The 12,199-nt window shown below is 38.6% G+C and overlaps 1 protein-coding gene across 4 annotated transcripts in view; it reads right to left on the bottom strand.

Annotated features, from left to right (window-relative positions):
* Window positions 1-12,199, bottom strand: part of SPIRE1 (spire type actin nucleation factor 1) — a 132,776-nt gene that overhangs the window by 34,116 nt on the left and 86,461 nt on the right. For all 4 annotated transcript variants that reach the window (XM_065053084.1, XM_065053086.1, XM_065053085.1 and 1 more), the window contains exons 5-6: window positions 6,606-6,689; window positions 5,378-5,542 (exon numbers count right to left, since the gene is read on the bottom strand). In XM_065053084.1, the coding sequence (XP_064909156.1) occupies window positions 5,378-5,542; window positions 6,606-6,689 (249 nt within the window). The remainder of the gene's footprint in view (window positions 1-5,377; window positions 5,543-6,605; window positions 6,690-12,199) is intronic.

Here is a 12,199-nt window from a genome sequence, read left to right as displayed (position 1 = left end):
TCACCTTCCTAAAAATAGCTCAGAAAAATTAAAATTGAAGAGGTTTATGTTAAACAGCGATCTGACATTTTATCACAAGGAGAATATTATTTTAAGTGGTGTGATTGATTTCTTCTGTTTAAAGACTGAGCAATTTTTTGAGGCCAGCATGCTTTGTGGGATCGTTAATGAAATGAGGAGTCTCTCCTCCTCGAGTTACTGTTCATCAGATGTCAAAGTTGATAGCTGGAGCTGAGAATTATTACCATCAGAACAGCCATTTTGTAAACTCATAATCTCCATTCCAGCCTTGGGGAACAACCCTCTGCATGACAATATGAAATAAATTATACATGGCTCTGAGCCTTTCACCTCAGGGCACTCTACGCCCTGACTTAGCACCACCAAGGGTATAATTAGTATCAGTATTCCCATTTGATTGGAAAAGGAGGAATGTAAGGTTTGCTTAAGTGATTTTCCACAGGATATGCGGGGAGCTGGTGGTGAAGCAAGTGGATGTTTCTCAGCCAAGAGCAGGAGCGCTGATGGCAGAACCCAACCTGTATTCAGCACCCAAACAAGATGCTGATATGAAAGACACTGAAGGGGAAGCTTTTATACTCTGTCCACGCTAGATCTATTTCTTTACTCAAACTAACTTTCTGTAATGAACAATTTCATATGCATCTTTTAATTAATTAAAATGAATGGCTTTTGATTAAAATCTAAATCAGAGGTATATTGCACAGATGCAGCCATGATACATGCAGGCAGAAAAAAAGACAAAACACCACACACCACACCCAACAAAATTATCTTTCTTTTCCCACATACCAGATTGGCCCCAATTGCAAAATAGTATTTAAATAAATACCTCAAAACACTGTAAAACTATCCTAAGTCTTCATGTGTATAAACCAGCTTTTGTACAGAAGCATGCATTAAAACTGGCAGTGTAGGGAAAGCATAACCAAGGATTATAAAATTCAATCAGAAATTTAGACATCTAGACAGCTAAAGCACAGAAAAATTACCATGTAATCATCTACTCACTCTCAACCTGCTACCATCACATTTTAATATATAAATATGGATTTGTAGTTTAAAAAATAGCTGCAAATGGTACTTAGTAACCTTTGGCTAAAGCCTGAGCTTTACATATGGTGATCCTGAACAAGAAGTACATTGCACGTGACATTCACAAAAGAAACACCACTTATCATTGACATTCAATTATCTCAGCCATTTCTTTGTCTCACTGTAAAAGGTGACAGCATGAAGTAGGAGAGTGCTATCTCTAATTAAGAGGCATCAATAAACTGATATTGTTTTGTACTATGTAGAAATTTTCATTTAAAATGAAATTGCATGGACACTGAAAGAGCCAGAGAGGGCGTGCTACATCATTTCCAGAACAGCTCATGATAAATGTCTGTTGCGAATTAAAGCATTTTAAGTAGATACAGATTTGCCATGTTTCATTATGCAGACAGTATAATGCTTTTGGCTAATACAGTTGTTACACAGTGTGTATTTGACACCACACAGAAAGCTCAAGTGTCCAGGAATGAAGTGCTTTGGTGCTTCACGTCATAAGCCACTGTATTCACGCTGCTGTTCCTGCACATCTGTTACAGATCCAAGTTTACAATCCCACATAATAACCACAGTACTTGCACAGAGTCAGTCCTTCTCGGAATACCCCTAGAGCACGATAGGAACCGCAAAGCTCACTGCTCTGCCTAGGAGGACTCCTGAACTTCTGCAGAAACGTGTGATGAGGGCAGAGGATGAAAAAGGCGAGTTCCCCGCTACAAGCAGCTGGATACCCCTCAGTGACACCGAGTCAGAGCTGTGCATTAGAGCACGACAGACTCCACAATGCTCAGCTGGACAAACTGGGCAAAGTCTTTTCCTCACATTCTCTGTGTCCAGCTTGAAACATCTGAAATCTTGCTTATGAAAATCCTGTCCATGCACAGCTGTTAATGCAATTAATGTAAGTAATGTAAAGAAATAAATATTTTTTTGTTAAAAATACCCAAACAACTATGCCACAGGATTCTCAGATTAGACATTCAATTTACTGGATATTTTTTATAATAATAGCTTCAACCTATAAGCCTATATATATTATATATTCACCTTTTGCAACATGTCCAAGCGAATACCATTGCATCACAGGTACTTGTGAAGAGTTCGAATACAAAGAGCATTGTTGCCTGTGAAGAATTTAACTGCTGTACAATGTAATGCTGAGTTTGGGTACTACATAAAAGGCACCTCATGGCCATGAATTGAATAAGTAACGTACGAGATATCAGTTATCATCCAATAAGTGCTGCTCAAGGAATGCAGTGAAGGGTGCACATCTTGGAGGGGGGAGGTGGGCAGGAAAGGGAGCTAATTGGCAACCAATGTGGAATTAGAAGCTGTAGCTTAACACATGTGCATAATAAAGAAAAAATATGCCTGTAAGAGTAATTTAATTATCAAATTTCCCCATTTCCAAGTGTTGACTCTACTAATGTTCACAATTTTTTACTATTTTGGGAGTGAGCGCTCCATAGAAGAAAAATGCTACTAAATCTCTTCAGGTAGACATGCAAAGATTACAAAATGCCAGGATTAAACTTATCTTTTTCCCACAACAACACCACAAACAAGGACTTGCATTGGAGGGATAGAGAAATGACAAATTTGAAATTCTTTTCACTTGTACTGAAACAGAAATACCAACGTGACTGAAACTAGTTAAACCAGTTATTTACAAAAAGCCCAGAATTTGGCATTTTACACCTTCAGAACATTTTTAATATTTGCACGCTGACTGAAGACAGGCGAGAACAGCCAGTTCCAGTTATTGGCATCTGTTAACTAACACTTTTCATAGTCTGAAACACCAAAATAGTACCTGAGTAATGCACCTATAGGAACATTTGTTCCTTTCCTGGTTTCTACTCAGACTACTGAGCAGTAAGGGACAAATCAAGCTACCCTTTTAAATACAGCATTATATTAATTAAAAGAACAGTAAAGACTTCATGTTGCATCTCATTTGCTTAAAAAATGTACTTAACCTCTTGTTACTATTAGTAGCATATGCATTTTCACAAGCTAACAAGTCTTAAAATACTCTCTATAAATTTAAAGCAAAAAATTGCTTTTAATAAAAATTTTGCCAAACATCTGTTTTGACTGATAGAAAGAAACATAACCCATCTTGCCCAGGCTGCCTTAAAATTCAGATATCAGATTTTTGTCCTTTTCTCCTCTTCCCAAGAACCACAACAGTTTTCTCTGATGGGATTACATATAGAATCATAGAATCATCAAATCATTTCAGTTGGAAGAGACCCCCAGGATCATTGAGTCCAACCATAACCTAACTCTAGCACTAAACCATATAATCAGCTTCGAACCAATGACGGTCAGCTAAAAGATGCTGTGATCTAACTAAACATGCATTTTTGTTTGAATCCTTCAGGCTCCACACATTTCATGTCAATCTGCACTCATCGTCGTGCATGCTTTGCACATTTTTCAAGGAGACCCTGCAACAGAATCCAAGTTAGCGAATTTAAGGTTTCCAATAAGGAGATATTTTTTTAACACAATGTCACTAGCAGTTGTCAAACTAAGCCAACAACCACATCACAGACAGCACTACAGGTACTGTACCTGCAGCTGACTGTAATCCCAATTCATGTTTACGTCGAGAGGTCACTTTGGACAACCTACCTAGCAGGCAAGATAGCAGGACAAAAATAGATGCTTGCAGGGATTTCATATACAGTGAGAGTCTGGATAAGCAGAGGAACAGCTGTGCCCCCATGACCTACCATATAATGAAGAAAATCTCCTCTGAAGAGGCAGGAGCTTGCTCAGCAGAAGGTGAATTTGAGGCTAGTCTGACAAAAGCAAAATTAGATGACCCGGGGGATCCCAATCAAACAAAACTACTACACTGACTGCACACAGGAAGCGAGGTCCTGAGGGGACTGCTCCTCTTCTGCACTGGGAAGCAGGAACACTTAGCGCAGTTCTCTCACTTGTTAGCAGAAAGAGATCACATCAAGACCTGGGTATGTATTTTACCCTATTGATTTAATACTTAAGCAACATCTGCTGCAGAAAACAAATACAACCTGATAGTGAAAATCCAGATCTTGATTAGGAAAGTACTTTCAGCTCATACATAAAAGGCATTTATACTTCTAACAGAACTCATTTATTTGCTCCCCATGTAGTTCTTCTAATTTTGTCTTCCTTTATTCTTTTTTCTAATGATCTCTGACAGAACAAACCATACACTTTCTGTCTCCTCTCCACCCCCACCTCTGATTTTTTCTGGTGGAATCATGGCTTTCTCACTAACAAAGGTTATGTGAGGTTTTGCTAGGAAAGCAAATACATTTGGACGCTGCATATTCTAAGACAATGCTTCCACTGTAACTAACGCCAGGCAAAGATAAGTAAGTGCAAGGTATAAATATTGACATTGACCAAATTTATGCCTCTGACAAAGGGGTTTAAAATGTCCTACGAGGGTAAGGGGCCCTTCAGATCAGTTGCTAGCTTATCAGGAAAACACCTTAATGTTGAACAGACTATAAACCAAACGGAAAGAAAGAACAGGGAGACACCACTAAATATCAAATGGGTTCTGCTAAAAAGAGTGACCTAAGTCAATCTTACATGCACCTGTCTGAGTACCTAGGAGGACGAGACCAATCAACACTCTCCAGCTTGCTTTGGCATAGTGTTGACTTGAAGGCAGCAACAGGATATGCTGAAAATAATTAAGCTCATCTTCTACAAATTGAAGATTTAAATTTTTTTACATGGAGTGTTCCTTGAAAATTCATAACAGATCATGGTAACATAAGTTTTCAAACACTGCAATATAGTTCATAGGTAATCTAAGTTTTCAATCACTGTAGGTTTTCCTTTCCTGTCACAGTACCACTCATGTAACAACACGGTAGCACTTTACGTTCTGGAATTCCAAAAATTATGTTGTAACTCAAAATAAATGTTCTCCCCAGTAAGAAGAGCCTAAAATAATCTCTCAGCAGAAAGTGTGACAGGACTTCTGATGGGACTCTTAGCATTATCATAAAACCAACACAAGTTATTTGTCCAAGCATATGATATGTAGGTATTTCTTTCAGAATGTTAAATGTCTGCCATATGGAAAACAAAATACACAATATTTGTTGTTTTCACATTTTTTACCCTCAATATACTATATAAATTCGAGATGCCATATCAAAACCATAAACATTACTATTTACATGAAATCATAATTTCAAGGTTCTCAGAAAAAAAAATAAGAAGACAAAAAAGGAAAAGAACATTTCAGATTTGACAAATTCTAGTGACTCTGTTGACTTACCATGACCTTCCTCAAGGTATAGCGTTTGGATCTAATATCATCCATCAGCATTTCATAGGGCGTGAGCTGATATTCTATTGGGAGCGGGTTGTACTGACGCTCTTGAACTTTCTTAAGTTTAACACCATTCCGGAGATCTCGCATCACTTGTACCCAAAAACGAGCCTGAAGAGAAAACAGAGAGAAATTTTATTTGATACTTTACCCTTGAATACCACCTCAGATTAAACCAAAGTTGTTAATTCCCCTTTCATTGTTGTTCATTCCCCTTTCCACCAAATAAGTACAGTTGTACTATTTTAACACATCAAGCAAACCCCATTTTATTTAAGTCTATTTTTAACCCTCATGAATGTAACAAAACTTTGTTGCAACTCAGCATGACTGCAGTCTCACCTCAAGTGATGGTTGTCTCCAAGATAATACAGAAAAAGAATCTGAAATGCTCATATCATACCTCTATATTTCCATTTCAAATATACTGCAAGCACGTCAGGAAAGTTTCTAGACTTACAGCTAACAGTATGGGAATTAAAAGAGTGATTGAATCTAAAACTTTGGTTCCCGTAGGCCCAGAACTTTCTTGCAAAAATTCCCAGTAGTTGTTCTTCGAACAGAAATTTTGGAATAGACCCCAAGTCCTAAGATTTAGCAATATCCTCTCAGTACTGAACTTCCTTTTGCTCTGAGGTGCTAATGCCTCCCTCTCATTTTTTGGGCAGAAAGAATGGCTGGAGAGGACGAAGAACATGTGGTGGATAGAAGAATGGGAGACTGAAATCAAGTATTTTTAAGAACCTCATAATATTCCTCTATGAACTGGCAAGAATAGTAACTAGAAAACAAAACAAGCTACTTTCTGTTAAGAGTTTCTCTGCAACATTTTTCTTTCACCCTTGGAGAAACTGAGTTGATGGCTCTGCCCTTTGAAGGGCAGTCAGCACGATACCTGCCTAAATGTCCAGTTCTTCTTAAATTGCAAAAGCTTCTCTACAAAACCAGTCTAAAGAAAAAAGATAATGCTTGGATACTTGTATTATTTCATCTGTCTGAGAAGGAAGGTTGAGAATTCATTTAGTTCTAACTTGTCATGGCTTACTATGAATTCATAGGTTACAAAAACAACACGCACTGATTTTAAAATAAAACAAAGAAATTTAGGTAAGCTTTATAAAGAAATATAAACTGCTAGTAATGATGCTGAATCACTATTCAATTGTTGTCTTACCCAGTCAGCATTTTTTAAGTCATCAAGATCTGTGCTGGATTCATCACTTGCCTCTTTGTCCATTTCTTGAATCTTCTTCAGATTCTGCCAATGAAAAGAAAATGAGTCAACAAACAAATGGTGGCATTGCTCTCAAGTGAAACTGAAGCTTAATTGTTGACACTGGTTAACTTGCGTTGCTTAGGTATTCTACTGAACGTTTCGTGACTGTAAAAGTAACTTGAAGTACTATTTGAATATATTTCTCTTCATTGAAAAGTTTTCCTTAAATGCTGGAAAAAAAATCTAAAGTTTGGAGTACAAAAGTACTTCAGATAACAGCATACCAGATGAAAACCATGTATAGACATTTTAATATTGCTAAAATCAGGCTATGCACAGAAAAAAAACCCCAACCATCTAGCAGGTCTGTTCAGCTACAACACAGAAAATGTTACTGACTTAGTAAGGATGCCATTAATAGCAAAGTTATTGTTACTTGTTGAATTCAAGACAACTCATTCTTGTAGAGGAGAAATTCCCAGAAACTCAGTTGTGAGGAGAAATAAACTTTGAGAAATCCTTTAAACTGAATAGTGACAGACTTGCATTTATATTGATATCAAGTAGTCTGTATAACATGGTTATTGATTCTGAAATCTGAGTAACAAAATCATGTAAGGAAGAGAAACAGATCTTTCAAAGGTAAAAACGGCTATTTATGAACAAGATCAGATCATGCAAATACAGAAAAGGTTGTCTGAAAAGGCGCAAAAAAGCGCTTTCATACTAATAATAAAATGAAAAATGATAAAAAATTACAGTAGACCAAAGAAGAGGCAAGCTTGTACATAGGGAAGTGCAAGTAAAAGATTTAAAAGGCCATGGCTTTACAGAAATGATCTCATACACATGAAGAACTGTATATTCAAAATGCTATTTTTTGGTTTACCTCTGTATTGAAATGTTCTGGAATCAGACGTACAAACAAATTCTTAATACTACATTCCACTTGTACTTTCCAGGAAATCCCTAACAATGTTTCATTTGATCTGCTGTCTAAGTACTCAGTAATGTATTCAAAATAGATAGTTACATCCTCTGCTAGCTACTTGTTTATTTTATGAGACTAAAGCAACAGGTCAGAGATCCAACAGTCGTATTTATCATTAATCTTTTTCTCACTTTTGAGTACTCAAACTCTTTCTTTAATAGAACTGAACAATTGGTCTCAATTTAGTTTCTGAGCTTCCCATAAAACTTAAAAATAAACTTATTCTGTAAAAAATTATTTTCCTGGAAGTAGTTCCAAAACTGTCATCCTTTCAGTGGAAGAAGTGAAAGCCCTTACTGGAAGAGCGTTTAACTTGCACATTTATCAGAGTGCAAGTATCTACCAAACCTGGTTACAGAGAGAGCACATGAGAGTCAGCCACCACAAAGGTTTTGGAAAGAGAGCAGATGGGTTGTTTACTGTCTTATTTAAATAACATACTTGCTTTCATATCAAAGAAGAAATACTACCATTGCCCTATAAAAATAAAATACATCATTTACTGAAAGACTCTAAGAAGACCCATAAATCACCTGCACTACAAAAGCAAATATACCATGGGACAATGCGGGAACATTTGGGCATGACTTGCAGCATCACCAGAGGATACACAATTGGGAAAAAATGTCTTCACAGAAACGTGTGTTGGTCCTGTCGCTGCAGTCAGTCTGACACTTACAGACAATCACCCTTCTCTAAGGAAAATAAAAAATAAAAAAGGAAAATGGAAAGAACGAGTATCTTAAAGGCCTCACTTCTGTGTATTTCGCTGCCTAGCCTATCTTCTTTTCTGTATCATAGAGTTTCAGTAATCATTTCAAATGTGGTATCTCTGAACCGTAAATTAGTTGCTTTCTTGCAAACTGCTAACACTGACAAACTGCAAAATTAAAAAAAAAATAAATCCATCATTTTCATACTTTCTCGTTTTCCTCTTTGTAATCCAAAAGCTAAACTCGGTAAACGAGCTCACAGCTGTCAGGTTTGCTGTTCCTTTCCATATTGGAAGGTACACATTAATTTTTTAAAAAATAACATGTTCCAGCTGCTTAACCTTTGCTCTGACTGTTCAACAAGATTTGCCGCAACTACCCATCTCGGCAATCACGTTCCCTACCATACAGTTTACTGGGCTGGTTTATGCCCAAAGGTTCATGCCTTTGATTGACACAAATATTCCATGAAGCTAAAAAGATTGCAACCTGTTTTTCTTAACAGTTGAAAATCAGAAGGGAACAAAAAAAAACCCTGAACAGCTGAAAGATGTTCCAAATAAGGCAACCATCCAATTAGTCTCTCTGGAACATAGCTAGAGGGGCAGTTTCTACCCGAGAAAGCCCAGGTGTAAGCGATGCTGGAGAGCTGGAAAAGCAAAATCTGTCAACCAAGAGATAAGTCTCTCAAAGTGCAGTTTTATGATCCAAAGGAGCTGATCCAAGCACAGGCCACTGCCAAAGCTGGGCTCCTGCTCCTCCCCATCGCAGCTGAGTGCTCCAGCTGCATCGCTCACACCAGCACAGACCCGCATTTTGCAGGGATGGTTCATTCCCCTCCACGGCACCCAGCTCGGATCTCTAAATGCAGCTCACCACGCAGTTAGTGGAGAACAGTAGAAGGAAAAGGAATTTTCATCATCATAGATGTCAGAAAGCTTTGTAGGATTGGGGAGAAAAAGAAATAGCAAGTTCTCTATCCTGCAGCCAGTGCTTCTTTTAACTCTTCTGCACCTGTCAGGTGCTGCTTAGGAAGGAATAAATTCACAGTCACAAATGATTATCTTTAAACTTCCAGCCTAAATGAAATATTATAATTTCCCTCCAGCATCCCCGGCCAGCATCAGTGGGTTTCGGCATCTGTTTCGATCATAAATTATGGAAACCGACACATTCACGATACAAGAGGCCATTTGTCAGAACTTAACTGGGATCCAAAATCTGAGTCACCCCAGTGGCTGTAGCCACTTGTACTTACACCCTTGGCACAACGGCTTAAGAAAAGCTATGACAGCATAACAAATACATGGCCTAAATGGGTTTCCATTTCAAAACACAGAAACATCTTAGAAGGGTTTTTCTAAATCATCCCAGAACCACAGACCTGATTCACCTATTATAGCCTGGGCATTCATTCAGGAAATAAGGGTTAGATGTGTAGGGAGTGAGTGTTTCAACAGCTTTGGCTTTATAAAAACCATTACAGCATTTGGTCACTAAAAAAATATATTAAAAAAGAAGCATTTTGTGACAAAAGCTAGTAATAAAAATACCAAATGTCTTCAAACGTCTTGCTGTGCTATTAAAAGCAGGCAGTTGATTTGCTGCTGCTGAGTGCCCCACATTTTAGACGCGCTCTCCTGGGCTCGCTGACAGATGGGAGTTTATATAAGACACTTGTCAGCGCAACGTCAAAGGCTCGCTACCACAAAATGCTCTCTAACATGCAACGTTTTAATGAAGACGGCATTCTTGGGAATCCAGATCTGGACTTAGTCTTTCACCAATTGCAGAACACAGTCTACTGCAGTTCTCAGTTGATTTCCTTATTTAGGAATCATTTCTTATGCTGCTACCTGCAAAACTAATTAAAAATTCTTGCACTTCTAGGCAAAGCTTTAAAAAATATAACCTTCACATAGGGGAAAACTTGCTTTTATATATTCAGCTATCCAAGATGGGTGTAATGTCTAAGGGCTTGGCCAGCAGTATTACTCAAATTCTTTGAAAAGATCCAAACCTCTTGTAACACAAAAGTGAGAATAGGATCAGTTAAATCAGTCCACGAAAACCTCATGAGTGAGTATCAGACAAAGGTCTTCATATAGTAGTGGTATGGACCAAAACACTTGGCTCAGCTCTGGCAAGGGCAATATTCAAAGAGGCAAAAAAGCTCCAAACCAAGCACATGTAACACTTACTGAGTGACAGTGCCTGCATCACTTAAGAAAAACAAACCAACCACAAAACTAAACCAGCAGCCTTTTCCCTTATTAAAGCACCTAAATTGAGGGATCAAACAAATCAGTATGGGGCTGCACGCCTGATGGCAACACAGTTGCAAAAGTGGAGCCACTCGAAGTCTGGACGTGCAGGCGAAAGTGAATTCGGAGCAGAAAAGTTTGTGAATCAACTCCTTTCTCCAGCTGTGCTTTCTGAACATGCAAGCAGCAGGGTATTTAACAGCTTTTACAGTCACAAGACTATTCAGAGTAACTTAGCCAATGACCACCTTTCCAAAATAAGTTAGCCATTAACATTGTCTAGGTACCTATTAACTACCTCTATTATCATATTTTGCACAAATAATACACCAGTACAGCCATGGAAAGCAACACTTGACTTTTTTAATTAACTGTTTTCAAATTGAGACTTCACATGGCATGAAACCAGGAAAAAACAAAAGGAACAATTTCATTTCTGCTCATGTACTTAATTAGAGTTTGTATGTTTACACATTCATACAGATCAGATTGAAATATATCCAGGTAAACGGAAAGAATTTTGATTCCACATCAGAAAGGACAGAAATTAAAGGCAACATGATTTAAAATAACAGTATGAAGATGACAGATTGGCAGCTTTATCTGCATTCTACCAAAAACTTAATTACAAAGTGTACTGTGGATAGCGAAATTATGGATGAGTTTTTGATGAACACAGACTTTCACTGCAAGCAAAGATGGCACTGCAATTATAAAACTATATACCATCTTAATTAGTTTGGAAGAAATATTAATTTTGATGCTTTAGGGCATAAATCAATCTCTAAAAACTTTTGAGAGATGAGCCAAATCTACTGCAGCAGATTAAGACACATCTGCCTACTGGACACTTGTATTTTATGCTGCCCAGCACCGCATGGTGACTTTCAGCACCAGCTGTGCCAGCTGTGGAGTTTATCACCCACAGCACACCCATGAATGCTTGGCTCTGCTACGGGCTGGCATCACCATTTGCTGGTACCACTCACAGGGCGGTTGAGGTTGGAAGGCACCTCTGGAGGTCATCTGGTCCAAACCCACTGCTCAAGCTGGGCTACCTAGAGGCAGTTGCCCAGGGCCTCACCTAGGCGTTCCTGCTCCAGCAGGGGGATTGGACTAGATGATCTTTTGAGGTCCCTTCCAATCCCAAACATACTGTGATACTGTGATACTGTGATTATCAGGCTGCTTTTGAATAACTCAAAGGATGGAGATTCCACAACCTCCCTGGACAACCTGTGCCAGTGCTCAGTCACCCTTACAGTGAAAAAGTGTCGCCTGACGGTCAGAAGGAACTATCTGTGTTTCAGGTTGTGCCAAGTGCCTCTGGTTCTGTCACTAAGCACCACTGTAAAGAGCCTGGATCTGTCCTTGCACCCTCCCTTCAGACATTTGTAGATGTAGATGAGACCCCCAGAGCTTTCTCTTCTCCAGCCCAAGCAGCCCCAGCTCTCTCAGCCTTTCCTCACAGGAGAGAAGTTCCAGTTCATCATCTTTGTGGCCCTTCATGGGCCCTTTTATGTCCATGTTTCTCTGGTACTGGGAAGCCCAGAATGGGACCCAGTGCTCCAGCTGTGGCCTCAC

The sequence above is a fragment of the Columba livia genome, chromosome 2 (assembly GCF_036013475.1).
Source record: "Columba livia isolate bColLiv1 breed racing homer chromosome 2, bColLiv1.pat.W.v2, whole genome shotgun sequence".
Classification (NCBI taxonomy): Eukaryota; Metazoa; Chordata; class Aves; order Columbiformes; family Columbidae; genus Columba; species Columba livia.
The sequence above is the reverse complement of the archived record's forward strand: the minus strand, read 5'-3'. Positions and strand labels throughout refer to the sequence as shown.